A 25,298-nucleotide genomic window follows, 5' to 3' on the forward strand; every position below is an offset into this window, starting at 1 on the left:
ATGACTTTTTTTTTTTTTTTTTCCTGAAAAGTGATGGAATTCACTGAGTAGAGAAGTATAATTAAGTTAACATCAATTCAGTTTTACTTCCAATTTGCGGGAGAGCTGAGCACGCACACGACCAATGTGATCAAGCAATGCCCGTTTATTACAACTAAGGAAGCCCTTTTATAATGTTCTCCCGCACACGTGAGTAACATGCAGTACAAGTCCTCAAGATTGGACAGTTAACTTAGCCCGCGCTTTAAACCTTCTTATGGTTGGATAAAAAGTGCCACATCAGCCTTGCCAGGCTTCCTGCCTGGTGTGACTTCCTCTTCCGTCCCAACCCCTTCCAGGGGTTGTTTGTCTCCCCTCATTTCTCCCTCATTTTCCCCTCGTTTCTCCCCCCTCATTCAGGGTCACATCCTTATCGCATTCTTGCTCGGCTGAGGCTCTTATCAGTCTTGTTCTCACGCAGGATTGCTCACATGTCCATTCTCTCGCAGAAAGTCCTCTTGAATCCCAACACCAATTAAGTTAACTTCCAAAGATGGAGCAAGAGAATGACAAAATAGGGAAAAAAAAGAAAAAATTCCTTTCTCTATCCCCTCATCTTACTCTCTCATCTGCCTCTAGCAGACAAAAACTGTTGTAATTCTTTGTACCTATAGCTTTCAGAATAAATCAACATTTTAATTTATTATAATGCTATCACTTTAAACTATGCTCAGAATTGTAGCTATCAAGGAGGAAGTTAACAAATTCCTTATAATTCCACAGCTATTTTACAAAACTAAGCTGCAACAGAGATGATCAATTTAAAAAAAAAGAAAGAAAAAAAAAAAAGAAAAATCATAGTCATGCTGAAGAGTTTGATAAATTTTCTTTCCAAATACTTTTCTTTTAAACTCTGCAGCTGACTGGCAGGAAGCCTATGAACAGTATATATCAGCATCCCCCAAACTGGGATGTGCAAGGCTGGGTGATATGGATGGAGCTCCCTGAAGTTGATTACCAATCAATAAGTTTTCTAAATACTTTCCAGTCATAAGTTAACCTCAGCTGGATTCTAACACATGTCCAAACTGCAGAAAACTATCTGTATCCTCCTTTTCTATGGCTAATCTCTGCAACTTTATTTTTAACTCTACAGACAATGTCTGTTTTATGAAGAAATATCTGTAGTATTGCAGCAAGTGTCAGTGTCCATATTAATATTCTCACATCAGACAGAAGTCACTGAAATCTGATGATAATCCTTTCGAACGTAAAAGAGATATTTAATAAAGACTGTACTACAACAACTGTTGCTTTTAAAATATGTTGTTTGATAGGGCCAAATAATTACCTGCATTTGTCCGGTACCTATTTGTAAAATCCATCTAATCCTGCAACATTCTTCCTATAACATGCAGAATGTAAGCCTAACACTTCTAAACATTAAAATATCAAACTATTATGTGTAGCCTCTGGAATTAAGGATTTTTTTCAGTGAAACAAATTCTGTTTCATGTTTCTTAGATATTGTTATTTTTAAAAGAGAAAGCAATTAAAGACAATGCTTTAACCAAATTCTTCAAGAGTGACTTCTGTAACAAAAGTATGATAGACTCAGTAGCAGTAAGATAGGAATGAGCCTGTTCAAAAACAATCTGCCTAAACTATTACCAAACTAATGAAGTCGAATCATTTCAAACCTTAATAACAGCTTGAAAAATATGCTATTTCACAATTAAGCAAATGAAGCAGAAAGTTGGGGTTTTTTTCACTAGAATATGCAGATTTATCTTTCCATGAGATTTCAAGGATCACATCTGTGTATAATCTACTATGTTATCTATACAGTGATGCAAAATAAATCAAAATAAACCTTCCCATTCACCAAAAATAGTGGGTTGTAAGGTTCTTTAACATTCTGTAACAAGTTCAGAGGAGAGAGATGTTGATTGTCTCTCCTAAACAGTTCTAGAAATTGAATCTGTATATGGGAAAGAAATATTTGGAATTATCAATAGGAGCCTTTCTGCTTTAACAGAATGGAATTCTAACTTGTCTGACACAGTCAAAAAGGGGAAGTCCTATAGAAATCCCTGAAAGAATTAAAACTCTGGAAATAGCTTGGAAGACCAGAAAAAGGAACTATCAAGACTTCTTCACCTTAACATTTCCTAGGTTATCAGTTTGGCATGTACGCAGTATTAAAATGAGATTATTCAGCCTAAGAAAAAACAACTATGAGTGCTTATGAGGTGAGCATAGTTAATAGTTAACATTTTGATCTGTAAACATTAAGTAAGTATTGCCTATACCCAAAACACCCTTGATGCCATCTTATTTATTAGGTTATCATCCTGGATAGTCATGATAAGGAAAAGGATGCACTATCCTCCTGTGGATGTATTCAGAAGATCTGCTAACTCCCAACAAAACAACAATCCATTTCAAAGCAGGAATTCCCTTTGACAAAAAAGGGTTTTGTAATGTGCCAAGCCACTAATAACACAACCTGATCAACCTGTTGTAAAACCTTTTTGGAAGGGCACAGGTCACTACATGACAATTTTCAAAGTAATACCAAGCTTTCCTTTATCTTCATCAATATGTAACTGCAGTCTCCTATTTTTATTTCTGTCAAGGTAATGCTGGGTTTCTGTACCTAAATATCTATGTCTCCACCTGCAGTATATTCTCCATCTTTCATTAAAATTTAGACTAGTGAATATCAGGTTTCTGTGTCCGTATGATTCTATAAACCACAAGGACATTAAAAGCAATTTAGACATCCTGACTGTAAAGTGAAGTCATCTCAATAATTCTTCAGTATTTTGTTCCAAGATAGCCCTTTATTAACTAACTACAGTTGTTTTAAACGTTGACCCTTGAAGAATAATTATTTGTAGAAAAGATAACTGAACAGTAAGTTTATTTGTACTTATCAATTATGATTCAATTCTAATGTTTAATAGAAATATGGGAAATATAGTGAAACTAAAACCTAATTTTCAAGCCAAACATTTTTAAGGCATTTAGGGTATTTTTCTTACTGCTTGTAATGTAAGTCTTGATCAGTCCTAAAAGCCTGCTCCTGAAGGACTGCCAAACAAAGCTATTTCACCTCATAAATACTATAAGTTTCTACTCATTACTTCTATAGCTTTCAAATGCTACTTCATCTTCCCTGTATGTGGCTCACACTACCTCTCATGAATGACAGGAGACAGAGAAGAGCATTCTATCACCTTCAGGGAAATGTTTTCAGGACTTTTTAAGTTCTCAGCCATTCAGATGTGTTGCTTTGCCTATTCATTTAATGCCAGAGTAATCTCAACCTTCAACCAACTGAAAGTTAGCAGATGGCACTGGAGATTCAGAATTGGAATTTCAGGAATACATCATGATCATTCTCCACAATCAGTAGTGAAAATGGAACCTGATCGGTCAGGGTTTGAAAATGTAGGAGTTACAATGCTCACACTGTTCTGCACTTCTTGTTCCAAATGATAAAAATTATATCTGGATTTACTTTCAAAATTTGCATTTTCCACATACAACATGAAACCATGATAAGGACAGTTTAAAGCATGCTAACACAAACTTAACAAACTGATTTTGAACTTCAGATGCTTTCCATGCTTTGTTTTCTTTGTATTAAGAATGTTAAAGCAATTTAAGATGACATTTCCATGCTCATTAACAGAGGACACAGAGTCATTTGCAAGGAGACAGACAGGTGGTTTATAATTTTCATCATTCTAATATTGAACAAGGTGACAACTATTGCCTGAACAGAGAATAATTATACTATAAGAGAACTTAAACTATATATTCAGTTAACATTTACAAGACCTGGCAGAAAAAGCCACACACCAAAGCTCAATTACCCTCATTTATCTGTTTAAATTGTAGTTAACCAAATTAATCCTCAATGCACTTTTATTGGTATTGGTTTGTGTATTGGATCAGCTAACTCTATCAAGTGAACTGACTATTTACCTTCAAAAGTATCTGGACTACCTATTACACATTACTGCAAGTAGACCTGCTTACATTTTTAGAGAAATATCTTGTCACCCAAGTCTCTTTTTTGAGATGGTGAATCAGATGCTCTTATGATGCTGTCTGCCTGGTTTTAACATACTGGCTGACAAAGGACCAGTTAAGAAGTACATCAACCCTTCCAAATGTCAGAGAGTTGATACATGTCCTCTGCTTTAAACTCTTCCATGATATATGTGTACTTTTCTTCTCTGAACTACAGCAATATGTATAGCTTTAAATATTGAAAATTACATGGATAACTTCAAAGAAACTAAAGCAACTTTGGTATCCCAACTGCTTTTGTTTCTTGTAGAGAACAGTGGAAAGATCTAAAACCCCAAGAGCAATTTCTGAGGAGGTCACTGAAATAACCATATCCCTCAAAAAAAAAAACCAAAAAAAAACCCACCCAAACCAAAAAAAAGAAATCATTCTACCCTTTCTACTTTCTTCTATTCCATTATGGGATGTACACTAGAACTTATGGTATGCACCTAGAAATCCTGTTTTCTTCAAATGCTTCACAAGAGTTCACATAGGACACAGTGTTCTTCCATTATGTTTGCCTGTTATGTTTTTTCCATACATACTGCTAGTTATTTTCCATGCATGCTAGTAGGTATTTTCCTTTAGTTCTGGTTAGTTTCCATACATGCTCCTAGTTAACTACAGAGAACAGTTTACTAATTCAATGAAGACCACCAGCAATATGAAGGGACAATTTCTGAGAATATTTTAAAGAATTTGAATATTTTTGTAATTAAATTTGAATACTATTTTTGCAATTAAATCTTCATACGGCCCTTCTTAGTTGACATATTTTCTTACAATGATCATGTATATACATGGAGAGAAGCAACTTCAAGCTTTTCAATACATATAACTACTCCTCATTTACCTGTAAATGATATATCACTGTACTTAATATTTGTACAAATAACTAACAACTATTTCTCCTCTGTTGTAAACAAATCTAAAATTGTTGTACAGAGGAGGAAACATTCTTTTTCCTGGTTTCCTTTCAGAAAATACTAATACTAACTCATACTGATTCTGCCCTAATTTCAGTTTATTTTATTCATCTTGAATGACCAGAACCATATACAGCATTTTATAAGAGTCCTTACCTGTAGCTGATAAATGAAACTAATGGGTTTTGGCATATGATGGGTTCATATGTGCTGTTTCACACGGATTCTAGTGCCAGCGGTCCTCCTATGAGTAAGCAAGCATACCATGTCTTTCTCCTTTCTTCTGATATTCCCCCTGATGTCTTCCAGCTTTGAAGCAGAAATTACTACTAGATCCTGAAAGTGTAATTTGTCATTTCACACTATTGAAATGTCACACTATTGATATATCTATCTTTCTGTACTTAATTCAAGGTGTTTTTCTGCTGGAAGAGAACCATGCCATTGTCTGAAAGCAGAAAGGCTGAAGTCAGACTTAAAAATAAATGTCTTACAATAAAAAAGCAGACTGCTTTGACTTAACATTATCGTTATTACAAAATGATGCCTAATCCATGTTTGGAAGGACAAACTAGAAGGACAATTTGAAATGGTTCATCTATCCCACTTCAACAGCAGTGATGAACAAAACTGTTCAATCATTCCCTAATCACCACTAATAGGATCTTTTCAGTATCTTAATTCAAACTTAACTTTTGTTCAGTTTGAAAAGTAATTTTCCCATAGCAAGATGCATTTCATTTCACAGTTACATCTCTAACATTCTTATCATAATATGTGACGTAGTGTTCCTACATGTCCTTACATATGCACCTACAGCAGATATGTCTATCAATAGTCTTTGAATCATGAGTAGAATTCACAACAAAATTCAGGAGAAATTATTCTTGTCAAGGAAAATCTAGTGCAAGCTTTGAGTAGAGTGGTCACAATCTGGCTGATTGACTTGAATACTTGAACAGTAAATATTGGTCAAAATTTTCTGGGAGATCAGAAGATTGATTTTAAAACACTGCTGTCAGATTTGGCATCCAATATGCAGAAAGGCGATGTGAAAGGATGATAGATGCTGGAGAGCTAAGAAAGAAATACAAAATCAAGATATGGCTCTATCTAAATAGTTTCATAATCAAAATAATCCCATTCAGTGACATTTGGCTAATGAGCCAAATCATCTAACATTAAGGGACTGAGTGAATTTTTCACTTGAAACAATATACAAAAAATTATTTTAAAATAACAGGAAACACTAGAAGGATTGTATATTGGGAAGAAATTGAGTGGGGAAGGTGGCTATGAATCTATACTGGGAAGGTACAATTTTGAAAGAAAAAGAAAAACACTTGAAAGAGGATTCAGTTACTATATGATTATTTAGCTGTAGTGCCACACAGGTTAAAAGGGATGCTCTACTAGACTATAAGTGTTGATATTTATTTATCTTGTATTTATCCTCTTTCTTCTGGTCTTACTTTAAAAAGCAAATCATAAAAAGAAAGTACGATCAGCATTTTAATGTATTCATTTCTTGAGAAATAAGAAATGAACCATGATAATCCTATAGTGTGGATTAGAGCTGCCGAATGGGTCATAAAAGCACAAAAAGCAATAATTTCAGGTCTAAAAATAACATTAGTTTTGCAAATCATATAAAAATCTTAACATTTAATGTTATTAATGAGATGCTCAGCTGAGCAAAAACTGTAATTAAAACTAAATACAAACCAAAATACTTTCTGCAATCATAAATGACAGTCTCTCTATGAGCTGGTAATTTATGAGTATGCATAAATCACTCCAACTGACATAAAACACAGCAGAAAACAGAACTTTTATTTCCTAATCTTTACAATAATGTTCTGTTTTACGCTTTGTCAGTTTTTGCATCCTGAAATTGTGTTTTCATCAATCCACTTCTCTACACTGCCTCAAGCAAGATTAAAAAATTATCCATTTTTGTTGAACAATATATTGTGAACCTGGTTCCCCAGGTGGCTCAGAATGAAAGTAATCACCAATATATTCACAATTATAAAGTTAAAACAATTCAGCCTAATTTGGTAGGAAAATTCATGACATAGAAAATACTATCTCATCTACTACTGGCACCTTAAATTTTAATTTATTTTTTTTTAGTAAGGAATTTCTGGTTAGCATAATAACAAGCAATAATTTTTTTCCCTGCATGGATCTCAAACTACATTCCATGTAATATGTTATAAGCATATATCGAGTATTGGCTGGGATTGTAGCAGGATGTTCCTGATATAACTGCGTTCAGTAAGCCCTTTTGTATATTTAGATTATTATAGTCGATAATCAATGCAGTGCACACCAAAAATGATAAATTATTTTTAACTATTACAAGGGCATTTACCTTGATGTGACCATTTCACAAAACAAGTCATAAACATACCAAAAATTAAACAGGTGAATTCACTAAACATTAGGAGTCTGCCATTAAAGGCTGACAGTTTAAATTAGTATAGGTCTTTCAAGGCTAAATCTTTCTTATTAAAAAAATATAGAAAATAAAGAGTAACTCGTAAAATTATCATGTTTATTATTATGCTAATTTTATTACAGTTTATCATTCCCATGATAAATCAAAAAAAGATAAATGAATACATTCCCAAGGAAAACATGATGTTCTAAGTACAGCCACTATCTTTCTCTGTCTTTATTACAACTACCCAAAGACACCTATTTCTATGTTTTAGGCATGTTTAATATTTACAGTTTAAGAGTCACAAAGAAAAAAAAAGAATCACAAAATGCAGTTTTTGCCAATAGCTCTGATAGATTTTGGCTAGGCTTTTTTACTAGTCAAACTACCCCAGAATCGGTATGGTAGCTTTCTAGAAAATCAAGCCAGAACTGGTCTCACTCATCTTTAGTTCTGGCCATCTGCTTGAAGCATCTGGTAACCGGGTACATGCACCCACATCCAGAACGTGACTGCTCTCTTGCCAACTATGTGCCTAGGTAAGTGCCAATATGTACGTCTCCACTACTAACATGACAACTGTCAAAAAGAAGTTGAACATGTACGAATAAATCTAAAACTAACGCATTATTTTCCAAAGTTACAGCAATAATTTTTTTGACATAATTGCTTGATAATGACAATGATGTATGTCACTTACACAGTGAAACCTTTCTAAGGCTAAGAACTGTAACAAGAATACCAAAGATTTAAATGCTTTGAAAAGTTATTTTTAACATATAATCCTTGTTATTTTCTCTAACAACTAGAAAATACATATGTGCAGTCAATATTTAGGAAAAAATCCAAACAATCATACTAGCAATGAGTTAAATTTTTAGATAAAAACATCAGAATTATACATTCAATATCTGATTTAAGAAGAAGAAGAGATAAAATAAGAAATCCATTCAGATTCTTTTCGAAGTTTCTTTTACAATTAATCCAAGTATATAAAATTATTAGATGTAGTCTAACTGCCACACATTAAATATTGCAAGATGATTTGGAATGTCATATTAGAAATTAGAACATAAATGACAGAACACAAATGGTAAAGAAATGTGTGACTTCCATTGAAATTTGTCCTCTTGTCATGTAAACATAATTTTCTAACATCTCTGCTCACTCAAAAAAAATAGCTAACAATTACTTTGAACACTTCATATTAGGAGAAGTAACAACATAAAGTAACTGTAATTACTGAAATTATTAACTCCTTTCCCAAGTATCATCAAACAAGCTTTTCATCTTCTTTTGCTATGACATTTCTGAAAAAGTCAGATGTGTTCAATGGCTAGGGAGTGTGAGATTAAAAGTTAAAAGCAAATGAGTGAGAGAGATTTACAGACAGAAAATACAAAATCAAAGCCTGGAAAAGTAATCCAGGATCACGACAGTAAACTACTAGACTACGGTTAGAGGAAAAGAATAAACCCGAGGATGGATATTCGGAGACTGTCATAGTGACTTCTTTTATTTCTTTCCCTGTCTGAATCATCAGTTGTCCTCTTCTTGTATTTAAATTTTAAGCTCCATGGAGTAAAGCTAACAGTTTTGTTTTGCAGTGTTAGCACACCAGACGGCACGGTCCTTATCCACTACTATGACTCCAATGCACAATACTGCTGCAGCCACTAAATTAATAATAGTAATAAAATTATATACTATTTCTATTAAGTACTGTGATCATGATTGACAAACACCTCACTTCACATGCAGGAGGTCCCACAGTTATCTGCCATTCCATGCTCAGTCATGGTAATCAAGTTTAACATAAGTTAACAAGTGCTATATCTTTTTTTTATATATATCTTCATTTAATTTACCATTACATGGTAATCCAGTTTAACATAGGAAACAAGTGCTATTTCTTTTCCATCCTTCCATTTTTAAAAGAAGGCCTTACCAATTTAAATACATTGAAAAGTTATTCTAAAATATCATATGTAATAAATTATCACATATCATATTTAAATATTCCTTTGGCTTCCATTTTATTTTTTGTTTTCATCACATCTATTTTAAATACTGTATTTTCAAAGCTTTATGATTTATTATACTGCAATGTTTTCTAAAATAATGTAATTTTTGATCGATACAAGAAATAGAACTACAGTAAGTTCTTAATGAATTGTACATGGTGATAATTCCTTTGATATCTGTTAAATTGCATTAAGATACAGTAAAGAAGAGCACAAGGATAATAGAGCAGACTCAATTAGTGAAAGAGAAAGGGTAAATCTCATGTAAATCTAGCTGATCATAATATTTTTCTGAATCTATCTTTATTTGTAGATTAAAGTAACCTCAAAGCACATGATGTCCATGTATATAAAGAACTAATGATGCATAAAACTTTGTCATTCTTATCTTGTAATGGCTTAAGGTGTGAGAATTTGTCCTGTTTTACAGTCATAAGTAAACTTTTTAAGCTTGTGGCTTTCCCTCAGGCAAATTTATTCCAAGTAAGGAAAAAAATGAAAAGGAGGAGTAACAAGTTCACAAAATAAATATAAACATATATGCTGAAATAATTATTCAGACACTGCAGATTGCTTCCAGGGTTAAATACAAGTACCTTTTGCCATTTCCTTTACATCTTCAAAAAAATCAGTCATTAGAAAAAAATTAAAGTAGATTTCCAAAACTAGTCAATGTCCCAACAGGAAGACCTAGTCAAGTTTTTCAACATGTCCGGATATTTCAGATACCCACTTTTGAGTTTTTCAACCTCAGACTCTAAAAATCCAGCTGTCAGATGATACTGTCAGCTGCCCAAGTTAACACCTCAGAACTGAGATTGTCAGAAACACACTAATTTCCAGAAATCCTCATTCATGTTTTAATGGGAGACTACATGTTAGTGATATGTAAGAATATAAAACATTAAGAGCATATTACAGTGAACTGTTAATTTGCCTTTGTAAAGAGAAACAGGATTCTTCATTAAATTATTTGCTCCAGAGAGTGGAATGAAAGCAAGACTACATATGCTAGAAGAAATTCTTTACAGTTTTTACAAAGCCCATATAATTTCGAGCAACTGTATCAGGCCAGCTAGTAAAGCTTACTTCTAGAAATATTTTATTTCAAGACTGATTCTGTTATGAAAATCTATTGTATTATCTTTTTGGGCTTTAACCTAAACTTGTACTCCTGCCTCAGTCATAAACTTTCAGGATATATTCCAAGAAAAACATCCCACTTACATTTTTATAGAGGGAAAATAAATTAATTATTGAAATATGTCAAATAAGTAAGTTATTACATCTTGTTATCAATCATGCCGTGATAAAAAATTCCGGAAACAAATTTTTTTTTTGATCATAGAACAAACAAGGAAAAATTGCCTTATAAAACTATCAGAAAGATACTAAATGTTCAACCTTAAGTCTGTATATTTCCATAATACTTTAAAACAACCCCAAAAAATGCTTAGTGCTGTTACTACAATCAAGTGAGGTATGAAATGTCTCATGCCCAATTTTTGGTTAGTGACATTTCCAGATTTCTGTCCATAGAACTACTTAAAGTGGTTATAATGACAAGAATTGAGAAGTGGCTCTTTCAGTTGATGTGTTTGAAAGGTAGCTTTGTATGAACAGCTGTGTTTTCAAAATGCTTGCCACCACTAAATTGGTCCTTGTGAAGTGAACTGTTCGCCTTATTGCCAGCAGGGCACATTGCAGTGTAGCTGCTGCATTTTTCGTTTTTATCACTGTCTCTCTAACTGCTGAAGTGGAAAAGAAAGATTGCCAAAACCTGACGTGTTTCTTTTCCTTTCTGCCCACTCTGACTTGGTTCTTAGCTGTCTGTTGCTCCAGTGATGAGAAACGTTGCTCAGTTTATTCATTCACTGAATGTCTTTTCCAGCTCAAATAATGGTGATACCCTCTTGTAAACCAAGGCTCCAGCTGTCAGTAGCAGTAAATGAAACAAACCTAATTAAGATATACCAGTCATTGTCTACACAAGAGATAATTAGGCTGCAAAAAGTCACACACATCAGGGTGCATTTTTCTAAAACCAAGAGATAATACCCTAAAAGCAAGAGGCACACCATATTTAGTAAGACAGTAAATATACATTGCATCAGGGATTGACTTCCATAAGAAATTAAATAATCTGTCCACAAAGATTCAGTTTTAGGACATAAGTTCTAGTACAGAAAAACAATAATAAAAATAGTTACTATCATTACTAATAAGAAATACTTTTTAGATGTGAACTCTATTTAGACACTGTCATTGCAGACATTGGGAAGCAGACCATACCATTTTATCTGGATGAGGAAATACATGTACAGTCAGAGTGCACACAAAGATTTATAAATGCAACTGGGTAAAGAATTACATCAAAGACTCCGAAACTACGATGCATAGCTCCTGCTGCTCCTTGTGTGAAAACGCTTATCCCACAGCTCATCTTACTGGTGATAATTAGCTGCTGAGCCTCATCTCTACAAGCTTTTCTGTTGTGCACCACAGTAGGTACAAGTTTTAAGAATCACTTGAGAGGTCACCAAAATCCACTACAAATGAGCTATACTAAAAATAGTATTTTTGCACAACAGATAATGCTGACATAATTACATTTTTTGAATAACTTTTTAAAGAAAATATCTACTTTTGTACAGAATTCTCTGTGTACATAAATCTCGACACATTAAATACTACTAAAAGCAAAAGGAAAAATAACCTTCAGGTTCTCTTTGTCTTTCTTATTAGGACCTTTAAAACTGGACATTTGAAATGCAAAACTTCATATAAAAAAAACAGATGTTACAAAGCACTACACTTTAAAGCACTGGAACTCATAAATAAAAATTCTGAAAATCACTTCTAGTAAGAGTATTTAAATTTATTTAGTGTTATCAGTACATATTTACTATTATCAGTATGTTAATGAAGAAAGGAAATCAATGCATTCCCAAAGTTCAAATTATCACAAAGTTAAATGCTCATTTTCCCATAAAAATATTTATCTCTGTGATGCTACATTCTTTGAGGAAACTGAACTTCAATTACAGGTTATACTGTTGAGTGCAAGATATAAATTTCCATGAGGTTTATTTTATTACAGTAAACTGCAGTTCACTTCTCAGCTCAGAATTGTTTGTACACATCTCAACGTTCAAAATGAATTACACAGACACAGACTCACACACATAATCAATACAACCAGTTGGCATAGGCAAAGTCATACTGCACAACTTGATTCTGGGTTTTGACATCTTCAAGTGGGACCAGAAAACTTAAGATCAGCAATCCATGTTTTCTTACCTTTTTTGTCAACAATGTATATCAGTGACACAATAATACTATTATAAACGAAAAGACCACCAAAAATGTTTTGCCACTCAAATGATTCTATACCATTTTTCCTGTGCATTTCACTACTTCACTTTTTTGTGTACTATGTCATATGATGTGCACTACAGTCACATGACTTAGTTTTAGGTAGTCCTGAAAGGAGCAGGGAGTTGGACTCAATGTTTCTTATGGGTTCCTTGAGATACTCTGATTTATGATGGGATGATTCTATGATCTCAGAAACCACCATGGATGTCCATACTACTCCAGAAACATTCTTTGAATGACAGTTAATGCTAAATAATTTTCATGTAAAACAATAATACATAGATATGCCACTATTTAAATGAAAAATCTTTCTGAACTGAAACAATGTCTTTTGGAACGATATTTTACACAAGGCAGAAGCACTTTAACTGGAAAAATAAGGAAGATTTATGCTAGAAAACCATATGAACTTGAGCAGGTGGTTTATTAGCTGGAGCATTCACCAGAAAGAGAAAAGATATCAGTTTAAATGTGATTATTTAATTCCAGAAGAATTTCAACCTGTATCTCTCACCTTTTTTGCTGCCTTTTGCAGAAAGCCCACTCTAATATATATGACATGAAAATGTCCACTGGTGCCCTTGGTTTTGACTTGAGAATCCCATAGAGGCTTAAGTATAAACTCAGGAGCAGTATAAACTCAAATCCAGGGGTATGTTAGCTCTATGTACACAGAAATGTAGTAGTTTATGTGCTTAACTGGTACAGCCTCTCAGGTATCCGGGACACAAATGAAAAGTTCACCTTGGTCCACATCCTATCTTTCATGGTGGCCAATAGCAAATGTCCAGGGAGGAGCAGAAAACCAGGTCAGCTATATAGTTATGCTTCCCCAGAATCCTTTCCCAGTGCCTCTACTGAGCAGAAGTCCCTGAGCATCACAGCGGAATCAAAATGCTGAGATCAGATATCTGCAGTAGAAGTCTGTTGAATCTAAATTAATTTACTATTCAGGTAAGATTTCCAATGACCTTTCAATTATTAGAACCATACATTCTCTATTTGTCATGCTTACAGATATATTTTTAGTATAAAATCCAAATAAAATTCCAGAAGTTAATGGGACATGTACTTTAGAAACTGAATCAAGAACATGACCCAAAAAAATCCACCCCCTCATGGCCATATTCTTTTCTCCCTACGTAGTAAATTGCAACTGTGAATTTAGCATAGAAGGATTTCTACTGAGTTCTTTAGTAAATGGGACAGTACTCCGTGTAGGTGCATCACCTTGTCTCCTGGTGACAAAATTAAGAGCAAGTTATAGACATTAACCATCCAATGTAAGCCTTTATTTTTCTGCAAGTCTCAAGTTCACCTCATCTCCCAGAACAAAGGAACAGATTACATTTCTATTTCATTCAGTATATCTTTGCATTTCAGAATAAACTGGTCCATTTGCATGAAAGCGTATTATTAATCCTCAAAACAGCAGAATGTTTTCTGTATGTTTATCTCACACATTGTCTGTTCACTTTATTAATATACTTACTGTTAAAAAATAAAATATTAGATGTCCTTAAATGTATGTAACACAAACAGCAGCCTCAAAGACATGCCAAATGTACTCCAAACTGACCCAATGCTCATGTCACTCAACATGGTCCAACACCTTTCCTCACAGCTGATATGGAATGCCTATGTGGTCAATATGCCAAATCCTCCTAGACCTGGACAGAAAACATAAAATCCAAATTTTGACACTTGACTTCGCAATTCTATCTATACTAGCAACTCCTCAAAAGTTATTTATCAATGTCAGTGTAGCATTGATCTCATCTTACAGTTTGTAAATAATGTCACTGTGAATTTTAACACTAGAGGCAAGGGGAGAAAGGGCATAAATGTGTATCATATGACAGTCTTCTGAGACAAAGATCAGTTAAAGTTAGTGTGAAGTCTATATTCTGAAGTAAATGAAGCAGTTAATGTGTACTACTTCATGTATGAAAAGACAGAAGCTTTTGAATTATATGGCTTGGAACACAATGTAGACTCAAAGTAGGATTTTTTTTTTCTCCACAAAACCCAAGCACATACCAAAATCTGGGGAGGATACGTTTGATGCTTCAAGATGCTAAGGTTTCAGTCTTTACTATAATTTGGAACATGAAAAAATCTGCAACTTCATAGCAAATTCCAGATTCTTGAGAACTACACACCAAAGAAACAATTGCTAGTGTAGATTTTTTTTCCTTCTTATCACTCTAAAGACACTTTTCTGATATTAGTATTCCTTGCAATTGAAGTTATTGAAGCCAAAATAAGTGTACCAGTAATTAGCCTGAATTTGCCAAGACGACAATCTATTTATTGAGGTACATGTTTCTTTCTAATTATCGCTTTAAAGAAAAAAAAAACCCAAGTTTTCTTCCCAAACAGCAGCTACAAAAAGAATTAGAAAATAATAAAATCTGCAGATCATCCATTTTGTATATTTCTGCATAAGTATCTCACAGGCTTGCTTAAGAATGTCATCATTAGGAATGTGTATTGATCCAACCATTCCATTTTTCTTTGATTACACATAAATTATGTTCTTTATATTTAAAACCTTCATGTTCAAAAGTTAAATATTCATGCTCTGTAGGACTTTGCTCAGTGTTTACATTTTCAAAGCCAACAGAACTCAGTCTGCTTCTAGTAATAACTGAAATAAAAAATAAAATATTTTAAAGGAGCATAAAATATGTAGAAAAATCTCACTGATATATTTTGCATTATACTTTGTGGATCTTCATCTTTCTGTAGAGCAATGCTCCACTGGATGTATGACAAGCTACAAGTGTAAAGATATATTACTATATTAACTTCGTTTATGCTGTCTGGATACCACTACAATACTCTAGGCACCACAGTCATTTTCTTTTCTTACTTGTAATAATTAACATTAGAGAGCAAAAGATGGCTAAATTAATTTATAACTTTATAGTTTCTTACACTAATTATTTCCTCTTCTTATATTTTAGGTCATCCTGTCATTCCTGCAAACACTAATCATGGGATTTGAAGTTAATACTACAAAATAAATGAATTGCTTAATCTCTTATGACCATCTATACATACTTCATCTTCACAAAGCTTATCAATTTTATGTCATCAAGGACAGAGTGACCTTCATTTCCACAAAATGCCTCTTACTACTGGACAAGTTGGTTACACATTTATCATCACTTATCCTCAGGAAGAAAGTCCTTCACAATTATCATTTGACAAATTCAAGTGTGTGTTTTATCAACTGACCAGGTCATACTGAATTCCAAAACCGTAACTGTGGAATACTAAAGGGTCAGTTACTTTGCTGAACATTTGAGCTAAGATGAAGGACATGCAACTCAAAATTAATTTTCTACTTGGCCTAGTTACCACTGCACTAGTACAAGCCGTAGGAAAAAAAGCAGACTGCCCAGAGTCATGTACATGTGAGATCAGACCATGGTTCACCCCCAGGTCTGTGTATATGGAGGCTCCAACAGTGGACTGTAATGATTTAGGCCTTTTTAATTTTCCAGCCAGACTGCCTGCCGACACACAAGTTCTACTTCTACAGACTAATAATATTGCAAACATTGAACATTCAGTAGACCTCCCAGTGAATTTAACTGGTCTAGATTTATCTCAGAACAATTTATCCTCAGTGACCAGTATCAATCTTAGAAAGATACCACAGTTGCTTTCAGTGTACCTTGAAGAAAACAAACTTACTGAACTCCCTGAAGAATGTCTCTCTGGACTCCACAATTTACAAGAGCTTTATATTAATCATAATCTGCTTTCTGTGATTGCACCGGGAGCTTTCATAGGCCTCAATAATCTTCTCAGACTTCATCTCAATTCAAATGGTCTGCAAATGATCAACAGGAAGTGGTTTGAAGCTACTCCTAATCTTGAAATTCTCATGATTGGAGAAAACCCAATAATCAGAATTGAAGATATGAACTTTAAGCCTCTCACCAATCTGCGCAGCCTAGTTTTAGCAGGCATAAATCTCACTGAAATACCAGATAATGCTTTGGTTGGCCTTGACAAATTAGAAAGCATCTCCTTTTATGACAACAGATTTGTAAGAGTGCCCCACATTGCTCTTCAAAAGGCTACAAATCTTAAATTTCTGGATCTAAATAAGAATCCCATTAACAGAATACGACGAGGCGATTTTAGCAATATGCTGCACCTAAAAGAGTTAGGAATTAATAACATGCCTGAACTGATTTCTATAGATAGTCTTGCTGTTGATAATTTGCCAGATTTAAGAAAAATAGAAGCTACCAATAACCCCAGATTATCATACATTCATCCAAATGCATTCTACAGACTTCCTAAACTGGAATCGCTCATGCTCAACAGCAACGCGCTGAGTGCTCTGTACCGCAGTACGATAGAATCCTTGCCTAACCTCAAAGAAGTTAGTATACACAGCAATCCCATTAGATGTGATTGTGTCATCCGCTGGATTAACATGAACAAAACAAACATTCGCTTCATGGAGCCAGAGTCCCTGTTTTGTGTAGACCCTCCTGAATTCCAAGGCCAGAATGTGCGACAGATACACTTCCGGGAAATGATGGAAATCTGTCTCCCCCTAATAGCTCCTGAAAGTTTTCCATCTACTCTGGATTTAAAAACTGGCAGCCATATTTCCTTACATTGCAGAGCAACAGCAGAACCAGAACCTGAAATCTACTGGATAACACCATCAGGACACAAACTTTTGCCTAATACTATTTCTAACAAATACTACATTCATTCCGAAGGAACATTAGACATAAGTGATGTAACACAAAAAGAAAGTGGCTTATACACGTGTATGGCAACAAATTTAGTTGGGGCTGACCTAAAGTCAGTCATGATTAAAGTGGATGGCTCTTTCCCTCAGGACAATGGATCTTTGAATATTAAAATAAAAGATATAAAATCTAATTCTGTTTTGGTTTCATGGAAAGCAAGTTCTAAAATTCTGAAGTCCAGTGTTAGATGGACAGCCTTTTTGAAAGCTGAAAACTCTCAGGCTGCACAGAGTGCTCGAATACCATCTGATATAAAGGTATATAATCTCACACATCTAAATCCATCAACTGAATATAAAATTTGTATAGATATTCCCACTATGTATTCACAGAACAAGAAACAATGTGTCAACGTAACCACAAAAGGACTGGACTTGGCAGTGAAAGGCTATGAAAAGAACAACATAATAGGATTCCTTGCCTGCCTTGGTGCTCTTTTGGGAATCATCTCTGTGATATATTTCTACAGCTGCATCTCACAAGAGATGAACTATGACGTTGGACACAGCTATCTAAAGAATTACCTGAAGAAACAATCCTTTTCACTCAATGAGCTTTATCCTCCTCTGATCAGTCTTTGGGACATGGGCAAAGAAAAAAGCACAGCAATGGAAGTAAAAGCAACTGTAATAGGTGTACCAACCAATATGTCATAAATATGTCAGTATATCACTTAATTTCTGAAATAAAAAGCACATGACTGCATTTGTGCTGAATAAAAAGGCAACAAGTAAAAGTATTTCTTTTAGGAACTAGACACCCGGACTTTGCTGCTGCTGACAGATGGGAATATGTACTGACTCAGAATAAGAGAAGAATTTTAACTCACTGGCTTCTAAGGGTATTCTACCAACCAAATACAATTAACTTTATTTTCTAGAACTTTCATGGAACTTTTAAGTCTGGAATACAGTGCAAATAGCCAAGAACATTTTCTGTATTTTTTTTTTAATTATTATATAAAAGTAGTGGAACTGAGCAATACCTCCTCCTGTGCTGTATTACACACACTAGCCACGAGTTTTTGCAGTGAACAGATATACTAGGATTGACACATGGTATAATGAAATGGACAAATTCTGTAGAGTAGTCACAGTGAGTATGTGAATTTTTTTTATGAGGAAAATACATTTTTGATTAAAATCAAAATAGTTTTTGGCTTGTTTGTTTCTAAAAAATCATTCTGGGAGCTCTTGTCTGACAATAAACAAACTCGTTCTAATGTCTAATAAAATATCTCCTTACATACTCTCCTGTTAAAATGCCAATCTGAGCACATAAGATATTTTTGCTGGTTTTAGGCTGTATAACTGCAAGAAACTACACAATAAATATTTTTATAAAGTACTTACCTATAATAATAACAACCATATTTTACATGTTGCTTATTGTGGGAGGAAGAAGAGAGAAGAAGGGTGGGAAAGACACGTAAGATGGATAAGGAAATAGATTGTTAGCTACTGATAACAGCAAGTTTTGAGCTGCTTCGGCATTTTCCCAGAAGCCTGAAAACTAAATGCAATGTTTAGACTCCAATAACGTAGATCCAATGTTTTGTCTTCAGTAAAAATGGTAATTCAGTTAATAGTAATGTCTAAACTTTCAGCTGGCCATAAAGGGAACTCAGCTTGAACTGTTTAAATGATATTAAGGTTTTCTTTCTGGACCTGCACACTTCTGTTCAACAGTAACAACTGATTAGTTTATAAACCTTCTCAGCTTTCACAATGTAACAAGCAATAAATGACTGACAGAAACATTATTGTAGAAATGAAATGAAACAAAATGAAAACAACAGTGAATATCTGACTGAAGCTAAAGTTCTCACAGGAGTAGGGCTGGGCCCATGAGCAGTAAATGTGCACAACAAGCTGCTGATCAGAATGTTGATCAGTTAGAAACTAAACCCCATTCTGTTATGATGGAAAAAGTGACTCCTAAGCCCAATAGAGAAAAGACATCTGACCATTAAGATACCTGATGAAAAGACAAAGAAATCAACAGAAAAATGTTTATGTTATTTTGGTTCATATATATGAAACCAAATAGGAAGAATGAAGAAAAAACAGATTATCACTGAATATTGTGCTTAAGGAAGTAAATATTCACAGAATGCATAGGTAGCTTGAATTACAAAGTAAAAATAGGAGTAACAAACATTTATTGTAAGCCTTTAGTAGACTTTAACATTTTAAAAATTTTATAATAATATACATTTAATCTTTTTAGACATGGCTGAAGTACATATTTCTCTGGAACCACTGACAGAATTTTTGCAGGTAGAAAAAGAAGAATTACTTCTTGTATTTAGACATTAACAGAAGAGTTACTTGTATTTAGACATTAACTTTTACACATCTTTTTTTTTGCCTAGTACTAATGAATAACTTGCTTTCATGTTAAAGATGTCCTTTTTTATAGTTAAATCCCATGATTTTTACACTATGTAATTTTCAAAGTTGTTAAAGGCAGAAAGAGGAACCTGATACTAATTTTAAACTACCAAAATTTAGGATATTCATAAAGTCGATATGTTTAACTGAGGAGGGAAGTTTACAAACCTGATGAATCGCGATCACACATAAAGGTACGCTGAAACTGAGCAGAGGAGGAATGCTGAGATGGCGTGACAGGCTTCAGCACCGCGGACAGCTCCCGGACGGAGCTGTTCCTGGAGCGGTGGTAGCTAAAACGAGGCGCATCACCAAGCAGAGACTACTTCTCACCAAGCACTTGTAGGTATGTCTTGTATGTTTACCTTTGAAATCAAGCTACACCTAGAACTTTCAACTCTTAGAGCTTAGAAATGAGAATCCATTTTTTTTCAGGCAAAACCATTTCCGCACGAAGTTATAAACCAGCATGCAAATACAAGTCTAATGGGGAGCACTGATAGGAAGATTTTTTCCCCTCACCGAATAAGTACAGGCTTTATTTACTTTTTAAAAATATCTCATTAAAAGTTTTTGTTAACAGATAAAATGCATTTTGCTGTAGAATTCTCATACTAAACTTTGGAAAGCTGAAATGTAACTAGATATCTCTCACAAATATTTGAATCATTCTATACTTTATACTGATATCAAATGAAAATATACCCTACATGTTAAGAAATGGATTATCTTGTTGGTAATTGTTAAGATGTGTATTATTTCCTTTATATCCCAAAAAAGATAAATATAATTACATTTTCTTAAAGTAGCTGTGCAATCCTCCTCTCACATGAACTTGAATAAGCCATTTTATGACTTTATACTTCCGTTTCTCTGAAAGTATCTCTGAAAGAATATGCTAAGCTTTTGTTTTCAGCATAACAACAAGATGCTTCTTCTGTAACTGACCATGATTGAGTAATATTCTTTATTCTTTCAAATATGCCTTCTCTACTACCACTCAAAAATGAAACTTTAAGAAATACTAGGAAAATGTCCATAAGAACAGGGTCAACAATGTCTCTACAATAGGCTATGAGATCACAGAGTTTTTATTGTTTTAGAGAATAAAACATTTCTGATTTGATAGGGGTGCTTAACTGATGTGGTACAAAGAAGGAATAAAACTGCAATAATAAGAATGGGGATATCCCTTCCAAGAGTTCTCACTCTTACCAAAGGATCTGTGGAAAGAAATGCTTGCAGTTTCAGTAAAAATAGTTACTTACTAGCATATTCAAGTTAATATCAACATCTATTTATTCATGAACTTATATGTCAACAGCATCACAATTCTTAAGTATTCTACTGAGGTTTTAAATACCTTTAAATTGAAATGTGCATGTTTCTAACAGAAACATTAGTGATATTTTTAATCAAATTCTATTTACTGTAAGAACATGATAAAGGCAAGAAGCATGTTGGAGGTGAGGCCATTTAAACCCACTTAAGTCAGGTTTCAACCTGTATATTATTAATGAATGGCTTGATCCTTTTATTATATACACATTTGCGTGTGAGTGAAGTGCTTCTGTTCTATTTGCAACTTTAGCTTGCCTGAAGACCTTTATTTCATTATATCTGGATTGCATTATTTTATCTATTATACAAGAGTAGTATCTTGTAGAACTCATCGCAATGCTTTCAATGGCAGTACTGCAAACCACCTACTATCCATACAAACATAACATCTTTAATACCTACACAGAAACATCTCCATGATATTAGTCTAACAAATCTCTAAAAAGTTTCATTACTTCTCGATGACCAAAGACATTCTTCATGTTAAAATCCCCAAAGAAGCTACAGGTGAGCAATAGGATTCTTGTGTAGCTGCGTGTAAAAATGGATAGCTGTTCCTCCCACAGATATACTACTCCATAAACCTGAAAGCCCTTAGGAAGTTATAAATCCACGTTTTAGCTATAATAGCTTAGGCTACATTTATTTAACTTACATGACTTCACAGACATATGCCAAAAAAAGGTCTAACAATAATTATTTCACCAAAGTAGAATGTATTGAAAAAGTATAGGAAGAACTTCCTAACAGTGGTATAGTATACTTTTTAATAATTTCTTCATTTACAGGAAGGTTGTTTTTTCTACACAAGGCGTAGGACTAAAATTTTTCTGCCTTTTATTAATTCAGATGTTTACTCTCTTTCATGGAAGTAGGAACTGACAACAAGCAGTATTTAATTTCCTCAGAGAAAAGCATTGTTACACACCTGTGTTTCCATTTTAAAAATAGTTTTCTCTCAGGAATCCAATGCATTAAAACCAGTACTTACTGGTTATTCAAACCAGAAAATAGTAGCTCTGAAATAGATTTTCTTGGCATTTGACAGCAAACCTTCTTCTGAAACATGCTACTAATGAAAGAGAGAAGGCAAATGTGAGTGTTTGAAATGTCTGGCTAGGCAATACTCAAAACATAAGACTGAAAAGAGTTTTTAATTAATTTTTTTAATTCAGTTACCTTAGTTCTTTCTATCAGCAACTAGACTGAAAAGTAGTGTACTATTCATAAAAATATTTACTTCTTGATAAAAAAAAAATTATAAAAATGAATTCCAATATTCTATCAGCTAACACAGCCAAATGCTAACTTACATATGTACATTTAAGTTTCTGGTTTAGCCACAATTATGTGAAATTGTAACTCCAAATAGTAGCTAAAAAACTTAGAGAAAAGGTCACACAACAAATGTTGATTCTGTATCCTAAAAGGAAACTTCCATTTCAAAAATTCACTAATAAAATTAATTCTGCTTATGTAACCATAAGAAGTGACCTCAACAAAACTTAAAAAAGAAATGGAGATTCCTCCATCAATCTTGTGCTGGCAATAATAGAAGAGACATAGTGATCAAAAATAATCTTATTAAATATTCTTTGCTATCTGAAACCAGAATTGACATTTTAAAAAAAGGTGCCTTATAGTCTAGAAAATTGGTTCATGTACTAGACAGTACCAGAAGAACTGAAGTTTTAGAGAGAAAAAATTGAAAAGTATCACTCTGTCAGGGCTAAGTGAGACAATTCTTATTGATGAACTGGAGTAAAACCAGAGTGGAGGTGTGGCACTGACAAGACAAGAAACTTTACATAGCAGAAAGTGTACAATAAGTATGAAGAATTCAGTATGAAAACTGTGGAAGACATTGTGAAGGATATAATTGAATGGAATAGATAAGACAATAGCCATTGAACACAAACCACTAGAGAAAAACCAAGACTAGCAATTCACCTCAAGCTGAAGATGAGAAAACGTGCTTAGAAACAGATTAACAATTACACGCAGATTTTGTAGAGGTAAACAAGATGACCAGAAAGATATTCAGAGTGAAAAATTAGTGGTGTGGCCTACTGAAGATTATGAGACTTCATCACAATGTAGATTACAGAATGATATATTGAATAAAATTGTTGGGGAAGCAATAGATACAAGTGATCTTTTCAGAGCATCTTTGGGTCTCATGAGCAACAGTAGAAAGATGTTGGAATAAACTGTTAGATAGGAAAAAAAAAAAAAAGTGCATCATTCTCCAATATTGGTTGACCTTCCAAACCAAGTGTTTTGGTAGGTTAGTTGGTTGATGTACCAAATGTGCGATTTGAATAGCTTATAATGTTGGAAATAATTGGAACCAATCTTCTAAGGAAAAGGATAAACAGATACTCAGGGAAAATGCTAAATTACAATAGAAAAAGAGAAGAATTATCAAAACAAGAGAAAGATTATCTAAACATTCAGTAAACATAAAACCAGGAAAGTGAGAACAAAAACTAACCTAGAAGTCAAAGTTTGTAAAGATTAAAAAAAAAAGCCACCAAACTTCATTTACCCATATGACAACTCTAGAAGTTGGATACCAAACAAGAGAATTGCAATTACTCATTTATGTGGATAAATCAAATTTGATTTATTACTGCAATTTGGCAAGATTCAGAATGATGATTGGAATATTAAAATACACCACCATAACCCATCTAGTGAGAACTGTGCTTGGAAACTGATTCACTTCGGGTTCAATAAAAATTCTGAAGGAGTGGAGTCCTCTTCAATGTTTGTATTATAGGGCAGTGAGAAAATAACATAATGTATCAGATTAATTCTGTCCATGATTAGCTGCACTTCAGCATTCTGAGACAAAATGTACAGGCATCAATGTAAATAGCATAAGCATACAGTAGAATCAGTAACGAATACTGAAAACTGACCCTATGGTACGTGACTATGGTTATGTTATTTTTCTGCTTGTATTAAGTAGTGTTTCATTTCTATAGCCAGGGTTTTCAAAAAGAGATATAAGGTTAAGCCAATTGGACAACATGTTTAAAAGACTTGTTATCTTGAACACTCGAGAAAAGCTTTAAATAGACGGAGTGTACACCTACCTACTTGACTACAGTGTTCTCAGAGAGATATAAAGCTGCAGTTATACTGAAGTGCCTTCCCATTTTCATTTTTAAAAATTAATTAAATTGATCTTCAAATAAGCCAACTGTAAGAGAAAGACTGCAAATGATCATAAATCTGGACTATTTTTTTCAAATAATGGACAAATCACTTCTGTCTGGCTGCTTAAATTATGATCAATTCTCACAGCTACCAAACACAAATGAAACAAAACCTATGACTGTTTAATTTCTATTTCTAGGAATTACAACTACAAAATAGGGTTTCAGCATTTAATTAATGCCAAGAAAAAAATATCAATTATCTTTTTTTATAAAAAAGGAAAGTATGTTCACCTACAAAAAGTCTATGCACTTTACAGTTCTTATTTATTATTTGACTAACCATTTAAATAACCTGCAAACTGTGATTATTAATGACAAACTAATCTATAACAAGACACATATATCTAGTTTTGTTTTGAAAACCTTTGGTTGCACCCCTCCTGACTTTCAATTGTTGCTCCAAAGGACACATGTCCTCCTATCTCTCATAGGTCATCAACCCTGTATGCATATCTCTGGTATCCCAGGGCATCAAAAAAGAACTTTAGATGTTTATGTTTAGGAACATAACTATGAAAGAATAATCACATACAGAAATTAATTCCATTATATTCCAAAGAAAATTAGCTACTTGATGGGAACTGATATTGATTTTAAATGCTATTTTACAGTTAATGAAGCTCATTGCTATTTAGAAAAAAGGGGGAAGAGGGAGAAGGTTCCAGTGTTCTTGGAACATTAAAATGGCTTTATAAAATTTCTTCAGACATC

The 25,298-nt window shown here is 33.7% G+C and overlaps 2 protein-coding genes across 3 annotated transcripts in view; one reads left to right on the forward strand and one right to left on the reverse strand.

Annotated features, from left to right (window-relative positions):
• Positions 1–18,875, forward strand: part of LRRN3 (leucine rich repeat neuronal 3) — a 36,483-nt gene extending 17,608 nt beyond the window's left edge. The window contains exon 2 of the mRNA XM_074901546.1: positions 15,809–18,875. Within this exon, the coding sequence (XP_074757647.1) occupies positions 16,159–18,282 (2,124 nt within the window). The 5' untranslated portion in view covers positions 15,809–16,158 and the 3' untranslated portion in view covers positions 18,283–18,875. The remainder of the gene's footprint in view (positions 1–15,808) is intronic.
• The window catches only part of IMMP2L (inner mitochondrial membrane peptidase subunit 2), a 497,636-nt gene that overhangs the window by 267,239 nt on the left and 205,099 nt on the right, over positions 1–25,298 (reverse strand). The window lies entirely within an intron of this gene.

The sequence above is a fragment of the Athene noctua genome, chromosome 3, assembly GCF_965140245.1.
Source record: "Athene noctua chromosome 3, bAthNoc1.hap1.1, whole genome shotgun sequence".
NCBI classification, from domain to species: Eukaryota; Metazoa; Chordata; class Aves; order Strigiformes; family Strigidae; genus Athene; species Athene noctua.